Below are 17,319 nucleotides of genomic sequence, written 5' to 3' on the forward strand. Positions count from 1 at the left end.
ATACCATTTCAGTCGGCCTAGTCAGGAAACCTTACACCACTTCAGACAAATGGTTATACAGCATCTTCTCAAAAACTTCCAGTGTTGGAGCATTCACAACTTCTAGATGCAAGTTTTTCCACTGATTCATTGTTCTAACTGTCAGGAAATTTCTCCTCAGTTCTAAGTTGCTTCTCTCCTTGGTTAGTTTCCACCCATTGTTTCTTGTTCTACCCTCAGGTGCCTTGGAGAATAGTTTGACTCCCTCTTCTTTGTGGCAGCCCCTGAGATATTGAAACACTGCTATCATGTCTCCCCTGGTCCTTCTCTTCATTCAACTGGACATACCCAGTTCCTACAACCGTTCTTCATATGTTTTAGTCTCCAGACCCCTAATCCTCTTTGTTGCTCTTCTCTGCACTCTTACTAGAGTCTCCACATCTTTTCTACATCGTGGCGACCAAAACTAGATGCAATATTTCAAGTGTGGCCTTACCAAGGCCTTATAAAGTGGTATTGACACTTCACGAGATCTTCTTCAAGCCTAGTGAACGAGGGAAGGGAGGAACCAGATCCACTCTGTTACGCAGATTTAATCATTGTGCAAGGAGGATGATAAACACGCGTTAGGCGCAACTGGTGTCGGCAGTTTGAAAAACATTTGCAGTGACAACTGGATCACCGCCGTGAAGTCTTCCAAGCCATCGTTTCTGAGACGTCGGCAGATGGGCCGAAACAAAATAAAACCTCCTAAAAGGATTTATAATAACGGCGGCACCATTTCCAATCTGCCTAATTTGTTCTTTGCAAAATAACATGGCTAATTGGCACTTGACAGACAGACACACACACACACACACACACACACACACACACACACACCCATACTATTTCGAGATCTGTTAATTATATGCCTGGGTTTGCAAGATTGTTAAAGATGTTCTCGACCAACGTGGTAGCTATTATACACTCTGCTGCCTTCAAAATACAGCAACATGTTTAATAAGCATGTATTAGTCGTAGCTAATTATTGACCATAATTTTACTTAAGACTGAAACAAAGAGGTTGTTTCCTTTCCAACGGATCTTCAATTACGATATTAATCTGATTTTTCTCCTAGCCGAGTTCCTTTTCCATTAAGTTCTCGTTGTACAATTCCTTCCTGTTAAAATCTATAAGTTTGTCTACCGGGAGTCCAGATGCTTAGCAAAATGACAAAATGAGCTGTATTTTATATCCTTTAGAGCCGGGCAGCCTTATTGACGTCTAAAAAAAAAACAACCACTCGCTTAAAAATATCCCTCTAGAACAACCTTTCGGACTTCAGGGACCTCATTAAATTCATAATTTTCAACCCTGTGGACCACTAATAAGATCTGTCTGGGCGTGGTTGGGGGTGTGTGTCACGTGACTGCATGGGCGTGGCCAACTTGATGTCACTCACGTCGAGGGGTACCTCGCCAGTCTTCACTTGCCCCTCCCCTCCTAGCTATTCCTCACTCCCCCCCCAAACTAGCAAGAAAAAAATTGCTTTAAAAAGCAGAGGGGGGGAGGGAAAGCTTCTGACGATCATGCGGCTCAGAGCAGATCTGCACAATCATTGGTAGCTTCACCCCTTCTGCCCCCTCCTCCCCGCTTTTTAAAGCATTTTTTCCCCTGCCTATTTGCCCAAAGCAGCTGTGGGAAGTTATCATCCAGCCCTCTCCCAGAAAAATGAAATATCCTAGGAAATATTGAAAAGGCAGAATATTTCTCTGGATATGAAAAGAAAGAAACATGTTTTAAAAGACAGAATAGTTGCCTGTAGCTTCCTGCCCATCCCCACTGTTAATGGGCCATTAAGAAGGCCAAGCTAGTCCCTTTACATAATAAAGACTTCCCCACCAGCTACAGGAAAGCATGATAAGATTGGCCACAACTGACCACATGGCATCTGAGAACTCAACTGAACCTGGATTCAAAACACAAGCCCAGAGAGTTGCCCCTGCATGGCCCTATGGGAGTCTGACAACCAATCAGAATACATTTCTTACACAGGAACAGGAAACAGAGAGGTGGGACTGAACAGGTTATAAAAAGCCTAGCAAGCCCCTTCCACAGCCCTTCTCTTCTTCTCCACCAACATTGAAGCATGTGATCACCTTTTCTGTTCAGGGCTCAAGCCATGTGGCCCTGTCCAACAATAAACCACCTTTCCAAGCAGCCTCCATGTCTCCAGTGTCTTTTTCCCCACTTGGAGACGAACCCAGAAGGACATTTCTATCACCACAGCGAGAAAAAATGCTTTAAAAAGTGAAAAAAAAAAAAAAAACAACCTTCTGAGGATCACGCGGCCCACAGCTGATCCGCGCGATCATCGGAAGCTCCCCCCCCCCGCTTTTTAAAGCATTTTTCCCCTGCCTATTTGCCCAAAGCAGCAAGAAAAAAATGCTTTAAAAAAAAAGGGGGGTGGGAACCAGCTTCCAATGATCGTGTGGGTCACAGCTGAGCTGTGCAATCTTCTGAAGATTTTTTTTTTTTTACTACCGGTTCACGGAAGCAACAACTATCGTCCTTACTGGTTCCTGTGGAACCGGTAGCATTTCACTCCTGGGTGGTCCTTGCTCTTCGCCTGTGCTCTGCTTCTCCTCCTTCTTCCTGTCCGCAAGTCCTTCTAATCCTGAAAATCCCTCCCCGGACTGACTCTGCTCTTCTCCAGTTTCCTCCGAGATCTCTGTCGGATCTTGTTCCAGCTCATCTTCCCCCCGCAGATTCAGACTCCAACGGGGACCACGACACCTTTATCAATTTCATCCTTCGATTGCAATTTCGTCTTTTCTGTGTTTTGCCCCTGCCCCAAGTGACACAATGGGGGGCGGCAGGGAAATCGTAGAATGCGAATCACAATGGCCGAGGTGGCGCAGTGGTTAGGGTGCAGTACTGCACAGGCCACTTCAGCTGACTGTTATCTGCAGTTCAGCGGTTCTAATCTCACCGGCTCAAGGTTGACTCAGCCTTCCATCCTTCCGAGGTGGGTGAAATGAGGACCCAGACTGTGGAGGCGATGTGCTGACTCTGTAAACCGCTTAGAGAGGGCTGAAAGCCCTATGAAGCGGTATATAAGTCTAACTGCTATTGCTATTGCTATAATGGCCAAATAAAGCGTTTAGCAAAACGGAAATGAAACTGCAAAGGTTTGCTTGGCTGAATGCTACAATTGTCCCGTTTTATTAAAAAAAGTTAAATCCACAAGTTATGCCTTGTTAATTCTGCCTTCAATGCAAATATATATATATATTTTAATACTGTGCGGCTCCAATAGTTTCAGGCAATTTTGCAACAGTCTTAAAATCCCTGTCAGGCCTGCAGCCATTTTTTCTTTTGGGTCTTTGGCCTGCCACACTTTCTATTATTCTGCTATGCATTTCCTATTATGGGAAAATTGGAGGGGGGATTGTATGGAGTTAGATGCGATGTAGCCATAACAACATTCTTTCTAGAAAGCCAAGGTCATCCTTTGTCTTTGCACCTCTGCACCTGACCGGAATTGGATGAGTGGAACTGCCAGCATGGCAGTGGGGGATTGGACCATGGGATGGACTGGTGGGTGTGGGGCAGTGGTGGGTTTCAAAAATTGTTCGAATCTACTCTGTAAGTGTGGCCTCCTTTGTGGGAGTGGCTTGCTGCCCGATGTGACCGGATGGGAGTGGCTTGCCGCCCATGTGACCGGATATGAAGATGCCGACGACACTTGTCAGAACCACCTTAAATTACCTCACACACAGCACTGGCATGCATAAGAATAGGATGCAAACTTGTTTTTTAAAAGGCATCTTTGGTTTGCGTTAAAACAACTTCAACACACGCAATGTTCTGATTGCACCACAAGCGCAGTAGTCATCCTCACCTTTCACAGAGGCACTGAGTTTTATAAATAGGAGCATGATAGTGTAGAATAATCATATCCAAGGACCAGTGGTGGGTTTCAAAAAATTTTGGAGCCTCTTCTGTAGGTGTGGCCTGCTTTCCGGGTCCATTGGTGGAACCTCTTCTAACTGGTTTGGTAGATTTGACGAACCGGTTCTACCGAATAGGTGCGAACTGGTAGGAACCCACCTCTGGTGTGGGGCAAGATCCTGAACTTTCAACTGGGTGGGGAAAACCTGGAAGCTTTCAGATTTGGGTTTCCCCAGATGTGCCAACATGGCTCTCTTAATAAATTGGAACTTTGAGCAATACTTTGCCTTGGACTCTGATTTAATTGTGGATGATATTTGGAATGCTGACAATCGTTTTAACAAGGCTTGCATTCATAGGCAAAGACACACAATTTCAAAACGACATGGTTTTCTTGTGCCGTCAAGATGCCTCAACATTTGCCCCCCCTCCCCCCAAAAAGCAAATTCTTTACCTGTTTTGGTGAGCAAAAGATTATCCAGGTGCCTGTCCCCAACTCCAAGTATATATGTGATCACACAATAACCAGCTGAAAAGTAAAACAAAACGAAGTTAGCATAGCTCCCTCTAAATGTTAAAACCCCCGGAAGATCAAAACCAAACTGAAGCACGTTAGGTTATTTTGTTAGAAACCTGTGGGGTCCTTGCTAGCACTGATGACGTTACGTAGTTAAGTAATGAAACGTTCTGCAAGAAAACGACCAAACTCAGAATGCACCAAGGATCTCCAAGAGCCCGAGGACAGGACGAGAAACAATGGATGGAAACTAACCAAGGAGAGAAGCAACTTAGAACTAAGGAGAAATTTCCTGACGGTGAGAACAATTAATCAGTTAAACAACCTGCCTCCAGACGTTGTGGTGTTACATCACCAGAGTTTTTAAGAAGAGATTGGACAACCACATGCCTGGAATGGTATAAGGGGTTGGACTAGAAGATCTCCAAGGTCCCTTCTAACTCTGTTATTCTATTAAATTTTATGCACCTGAAGGCAGGACAAGAAGCAATGGGTGGAAACTAATCAAGGAGAGAAGCAACTTAGAACTAAGGAGAAATTTCCTGACAGTTAGAACAATTAATCAGTCTGAAGTGGTGTAGGGTTTCCTGCCTAAGCAAGATGGTTGGACTAGAAGACCTCCAAGGTCCCTTCCATTTCTGTTATTCTATTAAATTTTATGCACCTGAAGGCAGGACAAGAAGCAATGGGTGGAAACTAATCAAGGAGAGAAGCAACTTAGAACTAAGGAGAAATTTCCTGACAGTTAGAACAATTAATCAGTGGAACAGAATTTGCCTCCAAAAGTTGTGAATGCTCCAACACTGGACGTTTTTAAGAAGAGATTGGAAAAAACACCTGTCTGGAATGGTATAGGGTTTCCTCCTTGAGCAGGGGGTTGGACTAGAAGACCTCCAAGGTCCCAAATCTTTTATCCCACAGCTTCTAAGGATTCCCAATCTCTCCGTAAGTGACATAAGTGTTGCAGAGTTTTTAGGAGGCCACTGGTCAAAATACACCTGGCTACTTTCCTGCCTGCTGAACTGCACCACACTCCCTGTGCACCAATGCTTACCACAGCTTTTCACATAGGTGTCCATGACTTCCGCACTTATGCCATGGGGCCCAGTTTCACTCGGCGCGTATTTCCGGAAGAAGTTCTACAAAAGAGAGATATGGAGGTTTTACTTCCTTGACTTAAAGGTGGGCTGCTAGGCGGGTTTGCAGGGATTCGGGAGAATCTCTAGCTAGAATTCTGTGCAGTTTGGAGAACCCCCAAATTCCACTCCTGGCTGGGCCCGCCCCTCCCAGGAGTCTCCACGTGGACCGTTTGAGATGCAGGTAAGTGCAGGGCGCATACAGAGACTCAGGGAGGGCGAAAAACAGGCCTACTGGAAGTTCTGGTACACCAGGCCTGTTTCCGACCTCCAGAGGGCCTCCGGAGTCTGGGAAGGGCATTTTCGCCCTCCCGGAGACTCAAGGCGAGCCTCCAGAGCCTGGGGAGGGCAAAAATGTTTATTTGAATGTTGAATGTTTATCTAATTTGTATGGGACTCGGGGGGGCTAACAACCAAAGGGGGGGAAGAGGATACAAATAAGACAAAAGACAGACGGAGTAAAAAACAACAACAGTCACAACATTTCAAGTGGGGCTGGAAATTCATCAGCCCCAGGCCTGCCAGAACAACCAGGTTTTTGTGGCTTTGCGGAAAGCCTGGAGGGTGCCACACACATACCCCAGGTGTGATGTAGGAGGCTGACTAGACCATACCCATCATGGCCACGCCCACCCACCAACCAGGCAGAGAACCCCTTGCTAAAATTTTGGAAACACCCCCCCCCCCCCACTTAGAACCACAATTGGGACTAGGACACTTGTTGCTAAACAGTGTGGTTGTTAGGTGACATAATGGTTAAGGAAATCTGGCTCTTGCTAAGCAAGAGCGTTGTTAAGTGAGTTTCACCACATTTTACAGGTTGGCCACGCCCACCCAGTCACATGGCTGGCAAGCCACTTCTACCCAGTCACATGGCTGGCAAGCCACTCCCACCCAGTCACATGGCTGGCAAGCCACTCCCATCCAGTCACATGGCTGGCAAGCCACTCCCACCCAGTCACATGGCTGGCAAGCCACTCCCATCCAGTCACATGGCTGGCAAGCCACTCCCACCCAGTCACATGGCTGGCAAGCCACTCCCACAAAGCAGGCCACACCTATAGAAGAGGTTCTAAAAAAATTTGAAACCCACCACTGCAGAAGACCCACCTGGATGCTTTCTTCCGTAGCGAGGACCTCTGCCACCGGTACCGACTGGATGAACTGCATGAAACCTGGAGAAGCAGAAAGAAAAAATAGGATTCTCACAGCTCACAAGAACCTCAAGTTTTGCTCCTTGTTGCATTTCACGCTTGTATTGGTGGGGAGAGGAATGGAAATACGTTTTTTTACAAGGTGAGAAGAGGACAATACTCCATGGACAACCATTCATTTAGTGACCTGTTGTGGCCCAGCAGGAGCCGTTGGAGCTGCCACCAGACTCTGACAGCGAGGGGCCCAATGAGTCGGCTCTGGAGGATGTGGAGGACCATGGACAGGGTTCCGACTCTGAGCAGGGCGCAGAGAGGCCAGTTGGCCACCAGGAGGCGCCTGAGCCTTGGACCAGTGGGGAGGAGACAAGGGAGAGTGAGCCGGACGCCAGCAGTGAGTTGTTCCTGGATGCCCGGCACCGAAGAGCTAATAGGCATCAGGAACAGTTGCGCAAGTACAGGAGGTAATTGCACTCAACTGGTGGCCATTAGGCTCCTCTCCAGACTATAAAAAGACTGCTTGTGCACACGGCCTTTTGCAGAAGTCAACGCAGGAAACAATGTCGGAGAACATTATTATGAGCTGGTAGGCTGGATTGCTGCCAAGGACCTGTCTGTCTGTTAATTAAATGCCGTAACTTATCTTTGGCTCGGAGTGTGTGTTGATGTGGGACGAGGGGGGTCAGAACAGTGACCGAAGGTGAGTGAGGAGGTGGTCTACAGGGTGGAGCTCTTGCTCACAATCAGGAGGCGGTGAGTTCAATCCTACGTAGAGGTAGATATTTCTCTCTCTGGGCACAATATATCTGCTGTGCAAAACTACTCATTGGCAACAGGGAAAGGCATCCGGCCAGTAACCTCTCAGCTCCATTCAGTTGCCCAGACTCCACCCCTTAAGGGATTATGGGGTCATTAAAAGATAATGATGATTTAATGACCAAAGGTACAATGGCACTTAAAAAAACACAATTTAAGATCGTTTTTCACTCTCATGACCGTTGCAAAATCTCTGTGGCCATGGGATAAAAATCTGGGGATTTGGCAACTGGTTCTTATTTACAACGGTTTACAGTGTCCCGGGGTGGGGGTAGGGGGGTGTCACCTTTTGTGGTCTTCTGAGGAGCCATGCCAATGGGGAAGCCCGTTTCGTTTAACAACCACATTACTAACTTAACAACTGCAGGGGTTCGCTTAACAACTGTGGCATGAAAGGTGGTAAAATGGGGCAAAATTCACTTAAAATCCACTTCACTCAACACTTACTTCACAAGAGAAATTTTGGGGTCAGTTGTGATAAAAAAGACTGGTTGGTCTTCTAAGAAAAGAACTGGAATTTTGAGAGAACTGATAAAACCAAATGGGAAAATGTTTGGTGGAAGTCCCAGATTTATGGCCAACAGAGTCGTTAAGTGAGTTGCCCTATTTTGTGACTTTTTGTCACATTAAGCGAATCATGTGGTCATTAAGGGGATCATGTGGTCATTAAGTGAATCGTGTGGTTGTTAAGTGAATCATGTGGTTGTTAAGTGAACCGTGTAGTTGTTAAGTGAATCATGCTGTTGTTACATAAATATTCCAGTTGTTAAGTGAATCATGTGGTTGTTAAGTGAATCATCTGGTTGTTAAGTGAATTGTGCAGTTGTTAAGTGAACCATGTAATTATGAGGTTGTTAAGTGAATCATGTGGTTGTTAAGTGAATTGTGTGGTGGTTAAGTGAATCATGTAATTATGCAGTTAAGTGAATCATGTGGTTGTTAAGTGAATCATGTGGTTGTTAAGTGAATCATGTGGTTATTAAGTGAATTGTATGGTTGTTAAGTGAATTGTATGGTTGTTAAGTGAATCATACTATTCTTACGTAAACCTTCCAGTTGTTAAGTGAATCATGTGGTTGTTAAGTGAATCATGTGGTTGTTAAGTGAATCATGTGGTTGTTAAGTGAATCATGTGGTGGTTAAGTGAATCATGTATGCGGTTGTTAAGTGAATCATGTGGTTGTTGAATTGTATGGTTGTTAAGTAAATCATGCTGTTCTTACATAAATCTTGCAGTTGTTAAGTGAATCATGTGGTTTTTAAAGAAATCATGTGGTTGTTAAGTGAATTGGGTGGTTGTTAAGTGAATTTGGCTTCCCCAACTGGGAAAGTTGCAAAAGGCGATCACCCAGTTCCGAGAAACTGCAACCATCCTAACTATGAGTCAGCTGTCCGATATCCAAATTCTGATCACGTGACCATGGGGCTGCTGTAATGGTCGTAAGTGTGAAAAGCAGTCATACCTTACTTTTTACAGTGCCGTTGTAACTCCAAACAATCCCTAAATGAATGGTTCTAAGTCAAGGATTACTTATACAGAGAAAACAAGGGGCAGATAAAGTGGAAGGCACGTAAGTATTTGAAAGAGGATCGTATCTCTTTGAGAACGAGAACTTTCAAACTAGAGGAGTCCTCTGCTTACGACCCAGATTCAAAGTTACGACATTCACCCTTCCCCTTCAGCATTCACAAGACCAAACTTTGGTATTTTGGCAAGGTGCCTGTCAGGCCTGCAGCCATATTTCCTTTTGGGTCTTTGGCCTGCCACACTTTCTATTATTCTACTAGGCATTTTCTACTGTGGGAAAATGGGAGGGGGAATTGTATGGAGTTAGACGCTATGTAGCCAGAATAAAATTCTTTCTAGAAAGCCAAGGTCATCTGTTGTCACTGCACCTCTGCACCTGACTGGAACTAGATGGGTGGAAGCTGCCAGTGTGGCAGTGGGAGATTGGACCATGTGATGGAATTAGGGGGGAGAGGGGCAAGATCTTGAACTTTCAACTGGGTGGGGAAAACCGGGAAGCTTTCAGATTCGGGTTTTCCCAGATGTGCCAACAGGGCTCTCTTCATAAATTGGAACTTTGAGCGATATGTTGCCTAGGAGTCTGATTTACTTTTGGATGCTATTTGGAACGCTGACAGCGCCTGCATTTATGGCCATTTGTGGTATCCAGTGATCACGCAACCTCATTTAACAACGATTTTGCTAAAACCCAGCTTTCTTTTTGGCAAAACCACATCCATACTGAAGCATTGCTTCGCTTAATGACTGCAATATGTCAACATCTAAAGTGATTCCATGACTACTATCAACTTGAGGAGGTGGGATGGCGGCAATGCCATGCATACTTTTGGCCAGAGTAAAAGTCTCATCTTTCTTTACTGGGATGTGAATGTGCATGGAACGAGCTCCCAGTGGAGATCCGGACCCTTACAACCCTCCAGGCCTTCCGTAAAACCACTAAGTCCTGGCTGCTCCGGCAGGCCGGGGGCTGTTGAAGTATCCAGCCCCACGGTAACTATGAATGTTGTTGTATTTTAAATTGTTGTTTGTCTTATTTATTCCCTTCCCCCTTTTTATTGTAAGCCGCCCGGAGTCCTCCGGGAGCATGGCACGACAAAACCGCGCTCGATTAAAGCGCGCCCGATTAAAGCGCGTCGCTGATGTCATCAACAGGGCGACAACAGCGAGCGCGGAGAAAGAAGGGCGCTTTAAATAGCACTTTGAAAGCAAGCCGATTCAACTTAAGGTAAGGGTTAGGTTTAGGGTTAGGTTTAGGGTTAGGTTTAGGGTTAGGTTAAGGGTTAGGTTAAGGGTTAGGTTAAGGGTTAGGGTTAGGATTAGGGTTAGGTTAAGGGTTAGGGTTAGGTTTAGGGTTAGGTTAAGGGTTAGGGTTAGGTTTAGGGTTAGGTTAAGGGTTAGGTTTAGGGTTAGGTTTAGGGTTAGGTTTAGGGTTAGGTTAAGGGTTAGGGTTAGGTTTAGGGTTAGGTTAAGGGTTAGGGTTAGGTTTAGGGTTAGGTTAAGGGTTAGGATTAGGTTTAGCATTAGGTTAAGGGTTAGGTTTAGGGTTAGGTTTAGGATTAGGTTTAGGGGGGTTAGGTTTAGGTTTAGGGGTTAATTTTAGGCTTAGCGTTTACAGCGTGCTTTTTTCTCCGCGCTGTTGTCGCGCTGTGATGACGTCAGCTACGCGGTTTCGTCGAGCGCCCTTTAGTCGAACGCGGTTTTGTGGTGGAACCCTCCGGGAGTGGGCGGCATACAAGACTAATAAACACAAACACACAGACATGTCCTGAACATTGCCATAACGTCCTGTTGGAGAATGTGATTGATGACTTCAGGCAGAGGGGAGGGGGGCACGGGGGTAAAGTTCAGATGCCATTAAGTGGGATTTAGTTTCGGCTCCACAGAAGTCCGTGCCAAGATGTTAGTCCTAATAAATGAATGGTGTTTTTTTTTTTAACCTTGTCTCATGGCTCGTAAATTAATTAGGCCAACTCTTGGAAACTTCACACAATGTTCGCTTCATGGCCACAGTGTTTGCTTAACAACCAGGGTGTTTATTTAATGACTGGCGCAAAGAGCCAGTTTTACGACTTATAACTGTGATAGGAAGGTTTCACTGTGGTCCTAAGTCGAAAACTACCTGTATTTTTTTTTTTTTTTACTCCTCCAAGTAGGGGAGAGAGGGAGAAGATGAAGGAGGAAGGGGAAACACTCTTACCGTGTTTCGTACTCGTAGCCAACACTTTATAGGGTGTCAACTTCAAATCCAGGTTCTCCTTGCGTAAGAGCTAAGGATTAAAAATGGGGATCGTAATCAGATATTTGCAAGCAACAACGGAATTCTTTATTGGCCAAGTGTGACTGGACACACGAGGAATTTGTCTTTGGTGCATAAGCTCTCAGTGTATATAAAAGCTATAAGCAATCAATCACAATCATAGTCATGGTAAAAATACATTCATCCTAAATCGTAAAATGCAACACTTAAGCGGTAGTCATTAGGATATTAAATAAGCAAGCGACTTAATAAATCACACTAGGAAACTAAATGGAGGAATATACTAAATGCTGGAGATGTGATTGTGTTGATGCTACATATTACCATACATGGTGGACTTGTAAAAAGGTTAAAGCATTTTGGATAAAAATATGGTGGATTGTGCAAAATGTTCTTAGAAAGAGGATAAAGTTTACCCCTCAGTTATTCCTGTTAGGTATAACTACTGATTGTACTGTTATAGAGGCTAACTTGATTTTGTACTTAATAACGGCAGCAAGACTGCTGGTGGCGCAATACTGGAAGAAGGAAGATTTGCCTACTGTTCAAGAATGGACATTAAGAGTAACAAACTTAGGGGCTTCCTGGGGGCGTGGCCTGTTGCCGAGGAGGGCTCCACCGAGCTCCTCAGAGATCTGGTCTGTATATCTAAATAAGATCATAGATAGCACCCCTTTTTGGCTAAGAAAGGGGCAGGGAGGATAGCTCCGTAGACTAGGGTCTATTCGTAAGCCACAGCCTTTTTCTTTTTTTTTGGCTGTGGAAGAGATTAGATCCAGCCGAAGCGGAGCTTTTATCTCCGGCCAGTTCTTCTCAGCTGCCTTTTTTTTTTTTGGCAGCCCCAGACAGGCTAGCCCCCCCCAGGACAAAACAAAGTTTTCTCAAGCTAGATTTGATACGGGAGGGTACCACCCCTGTGAGATTTATGCTTTTATTACTATCTTAAATACCAGCACCATTCGTCTTAAAGACTTCTTTGTTTAAATAGACTTCAAAATGGCGATTTCTCTCCGTGGATGATTACTGGATGTACTTAGCCGGGTTTATCTTCCTGCAGACCGCTCCTTAACAAAATAAACTCTTTTTCTTTGGAAATAGAGGAGAGCGAAGCGCTGCTTACTTGTTTATTTATTATGGCACCCAGATCAAAGAAGCGTCTTGCTACAAATGTGTCTAAAGAATTTAAAGAATCTTTTTTGGAAACACAGCCTTTGTCTCCTACGCCCTCTACTGGAGAAGTTTTAACACAGGAATATCTCTTTAAAATACTTAATACCTTTAAGCAAGAAATTAAGGAATTTGTATTGCAACTTTATGATGATCTAAAATCTAAAGTTAATCAAATGAAGGTGAATACGTTTGCAGCCGTGTCTGCCCTGTCAGATTACTCTGCTGAAATAGAGAACAAATTGGAAAGTCTGGAGAAGGCTAATTTTAACTTGACCACCAATATTCAAATTTTACAAGAAAAAATTAAAAATAACGAAGAACAGCTTATGATGCTAAATTTTGATAGGAAGGCATTTTCAATAAGAGTCAGAGGATTCCGTGAAAAGGAGCAAGAGAATTTGAAACAGACCTTTGCTGAAGCCTTCAGCCATGCGCTGGGAAGCCCGGGATTTAACTTTGATGGGCAGATTCGGAAAATCTATCACCAGAACTCATTGATAGCGGAACAGCGACAGCTCCCGAGGGACATAATTATACATTTCTCTACAAAAGAATCTAGAAACGCGATTGTGCAAAAGTTTCATAATAACAGTCTCCGAGTTGATGACCAGGACGTGATTGTCTTCAAAGATATACCTTTCCAGATGTTGAAAGCAAGAAGGGATTACACTTTTTTAACTAAAGAGCTTAGGAGTCAACAGATTCGATACAGATGGGAGGCCCCTGCCGGCATCACGGTTACATTTGAGAATCAAAGATTTCGTCTTAATTCTGTTTCGGAGGCTCAAGATTTCTATTGTAGGATTCTGAAGGCGGGACTTCCTGACGCGCTTGGAAGAGAGGAGAGACAAGCGGAAGGAGAAAGCAAACGGCTGGCCATGCGGCTGCAAGATGGAGGGGGTAGCCCCTCCTCCCTCGGAGAAGCAGAAGAACGCAGATCGAGAATTTAGATACTTCAAAAGACTTCCTAAAGTTGAGGACTGAATGGGGGTTTGAGACCTCTCTCCGGTAGAAAAAGTGGACTAATTTTTATCAGAAGGGAAAGCTGGGTGAAACTACTTTGAGCTAGATTCTAAAGTAACGTTAGCATAAATTTGATAGTGGTTAAAAGAATGCGGAATGATTTATGTTGTTTAAACTTTGTTAGATGGGACTATTTTAAAATAGAAGGTTAACTGACTCTTGCCGAAAGTATTATTTGAATATGATCCATGCTATTTAACTTTTATTTGAAGGGAAAGTTGGTTGTAATAGTTCTGAGTTATTTTTCAAATAAACGCTAGTATAAATTTGATAGTGGTAAATATTAGACAAGCAAGAGATGAGGGTAAAATGCATGTGAAATGAACTACGTTCTTTGAGGTAAATACCAGACAAGCAAGGGAAGAGGGCAAAATTTACGTTGTTTAAAGCTTATTAGAACAGGAAGCCGCTTGGGATTATCTTAAGATAACTGTAAAAAGAATGTGGAATGATTTATGTTGTTTAAACTTTGTTAGAAGCGACTACCTTAAAATAGAAGGTTAACTGACTCTTGCTGAAAGTATTATTGGAATATGTGGAATGATTCATGCTACAAATCGCTCTGAGTTATATCTTAAACAAATGGTAGTATAAATTTGATAGTGGTAAATATCAGACAAGTGGGGGATGAGGGTAAAATACATGTGGAATGAACTAAGTTATTTAAATCCTATTAGAAGGGGAAGTCGGTTGGAATTATCTTAAGATAGAAATTGATTCCTGTGTAAGGTAATATCTGATCTACGCTGCTTAACCTTACTAAGAAGGGGAAATCTGGTTAGATTATTTTGAATTATTGTTTGAAAAAGGGGTAAAGAAAGATCATTTACGTTGTTTAAATTTTACTAGAAGGGAAAGTTTGATTACTTGTCTGTAAAGTTATATTTGAATATATGGCATGATCCACGCTGCTTAAATCTTATTGGAAGGGATCATGAGGTTTAGGAAGGGAACGGGAGAGCCTACAGAAGGTCGGGGTAAATAGCAAAGAAGTAAGAGATGAGAATAAAACATAGATAGAATGATTTATACTATTTAAGCATAGATAAAGATGGGGGGCTGAGATCAACACAAAGAGTGGTTTCTTTTTTTTTCTTTTTTCTCTTTTCTCTTTTCTTTTTTTTTTCCTTTTTTTTTTTCTTTCTCTGCTTTTCTTTTTTTTTTTTTGATATATTACTTTTATTTTTTAATCCATATGTATACAAGATATTTTAGATAGAAGGTAGTGCCAGGTGTGGGCCCTGGGAAGTCGGGAGGATTAGGGATGGGGATTGTGGGGGGTGGGGTGGGGGGGTGTTAACATAGTTTTAACAAGAGTAACAAACTTAGCAGAGATGGCTAAAACATCAGCATATCTTAAGGACCACTCAAATGAGAAATATAAACTGGAGTGGAGAAGATGGATTGACTATATTCAAAATAAATACGGGACTAAGAAAATCCAGATAGTTTATGACTGAAAAAGCGAGGAATGATATAATCTGTTTAGAGTTAGCCTAACAAAGAGGAGTTAAAGCTCAAATGAAAGATGATACTAACTTTCTTTAAGTTTATTTTAGAACATCTTTGTTAAAGATTTATACCCTGTATTGGTTCTGGGAAGTGGGGGGGGGGGAGAAGGTTGGGGGGGAAGGGGGGGAGGGGAGGTAAATATTTGTAAAAGCTTTTTTTTAAAAAAAATTCAATAATAAAAAAAAGCTATAAGCAATCAATCACAATCGTAGTCATGGTAAAAATACATTCATCCTAAATCGTAAGATGCAACACTTAAGCGGTAGTCATTAGGATATTAAATAAGCAAGCGACTTAATAAATCGCACTAGGAAACTAAATGAAGCAATATATAAATCGTAAAGATAGAAGCAGCTAAGTTCTAGTCATTTGTAAAAAAAAAGATCCCGTAGGTAATAGGAAAGATGAGAAGAGGAATAGTAATGCAGTCTTAGTAAATAGTTTGATAGTGCTGTGGGAATGAGTTGTTTAGCAGAGGGATGGCATGGGGGAAAATACTGTCCTTGTGTCTAGTTGTTCTGGTGTGCAATGCCCTATAGCCATGATGGCAAACCTATGGAGCCATATCAGTGGGCACGTGAGCTCAGCTTTGGCGTGCATGTGCATGCCAGCTGGTTTTTCGGCTGTTTTTGTCCTCTGGGGTGGGAGTAGGGAAGGCCATTTTCGCCCTCCCTGGGTTCCTAGAAAGGCTCTGGAGCCTGGGAAGAGCGAAAAACGGACCTTCTGATCCGACCGGAAATCGGATGTTTTTGGCTTCCAGAGGGCCTCTGGTGGGGGGAGGTCTTTTTCACCCTCCCCAGGCTCCTAGAAAGGGTCTGGAGTTTGGAGAGGGCAAAAAACAGGATTATGGGCATGGGCGCACGCACGCACATCCCTCTCCCCCACACTCCTCCCAATTTTGGCACGTGATAGCAAAAAGGTTAGCCATCCCTGACCTATAGCAGGGGTGTCAAACTTGATTTCATTGAGGGGTGCATTAGGGTTGTCTTTGACCTTGGTGTGTGTGTGTGTGTGTGTCTGTGTGTGTGGCCAGGTCGACATCACAGGGAGGCATCTATGGTGACCTGAGCGCACTGCTGACAAAAATGGAGCTTGGGAGAGCCATGCGTGGCCCTCCTGAGCTTCGTTTCCGGCTGCAACAGCCTCCTGCAACCTTCTGCAAGCTCTCCTGAGCTCCGTTTTCGCTGGCAGAGGCACCGCGGGCCAGTCCTTCACTGTTGCCCTGCAGGCCAGGTCTAAGTACCCCGTGGGCCGGATCGGGCCTGTGGGCCTTGTGCTTTAAACCCCTGCCCTATAAGTGTCATTTTGATCTGGCAGATACAACAGAATAACAGAGTTGGAAGGGACCTTAGAGGTCTTCTAGTCCAACCCCCTGCTCAGGCGGCACCAAGGACTCCCACAACTTTAATACTTGTTCTGGATGGGACCGAGTCCTTTTCCATCTCTGTTAAAACATTTAATAGATTCCCCTCACCCTCTTCCATCTCCTCTTGGAACTAACTAGCGTATTTTTCGGAGTATAAGACGCTCTGAAGTATAAGACGCTCCGAAGTATAAGACACTCCGAAGTATAAGACACACCTAGCTTTTGGGGAGGAAAACAAGGGAAAAACATTGGCTTCTGCCTCCCAACAATTTGCCTCCTTGCAACAAACAGCACAGATGATATACACTGTTTGTGGTGTTAAATTTCAGACTATACTTGTACAGATGCTGTTAAAATGGATGTGGCTTTCTGGAAATACACTTATTCTCTGCTATTTAAAAGAACATACAATAACACTGGGCCTCTTCAGATCAAGCATTTATTTTAAAAAGCTTCTTCATCATGTTAAGCTGTCTAGAACAGTAGTTATCAACCTGTGGGTCGGGACCCCTTTGGGGGTCGAACGACCCTTTCACAGGGGCCGCCTAAGACCATCAGAAAACACATATTTTCGATGGTCTTAGGAACCGAGACACCAATTTTATGGTTGGGGGTCACCACAACATGAGGAACTGTATTAAAGGGTCGCGGCATTGGGAAGGTTGAGAACCACTGGTCTGGAACAAAAATAAAGCAGTCTTTAAAAAATAAGTTAATAATTTGAACGTTCTACAGGTATTTATAGTTATTGACTTACCTCCTTGCAGCAAACAGCCTGATTAGCACAAGAAAAAAAAATCTGCTTCTGCCTCCCAGCAATTTGCCTCCTGCAGCAAACAACAAGTTTCACTTTCAGTTTAAGCAAGGCCTTCCGATCATCAGCTGTTTCAGGATGTTGCTATAGCCTATTGCAGCCTCCGCAAGCCC

General features: G+C 43.8%; 1 protein-coding gene across 3 annotated transcripts in view; it reads right to left on the minus strand.

Annotated features, from left to right (window-relative positions):
• The window catches only part of LOC116506537 (phosphatidylinositol 3-kinase catalytic subunit type 3), a 90,313-nt gene that overhangs the window by 52,570 nt on the left and 20,424 nt on the right, over positions 1 to 17,319 (minus strand). For all 3 annotated transcript variants that reach the window (XR_004255042.1, XR_004255041.1, XM_032214329.1), the window contains exons 9-12: positions 11,262 to 11,331; positions 6,680 to 6,744; positions 5,488 to 5,572; positions 4,371 to 4,445 (exon numbers count right to left, since the gene is read on the minus strand). Coding sequence is in view for 1 of the 3 variants with exons in the window: in XM_032214329.1 (XP_032070220.1) it covers positions 4,371 to 4,445; positions 5,488 to 5,572; positions 6,680 to 6,744; positions 11,262 to 11,331 (295 nt within the window). In the remaining 2 variants the exon portion in view is untranslated. The remainder of the gene's footprint in view (positions 1 to 4,370; positions 4,446 to 5,487; positions 5,573 to 6,679; positions 6,745 to 11,261; positions 11,332 to 17,319) is intronic.

This window comes from Thamnophis elegans, chromosome 3 (genome assembly GCF_009769535.1).
Source record: "Thamnophis elegans isolate rThaEle1 chromosome 3, rThaEle1.pri, whole genome shotgun sequence".
Classification (NCBI taxonomy): Eukaryota; Metazoa; Chordata; class Lepidosauria; order Squamata; family Colubridae; genus Thamnophis; species Thamnophis elegans.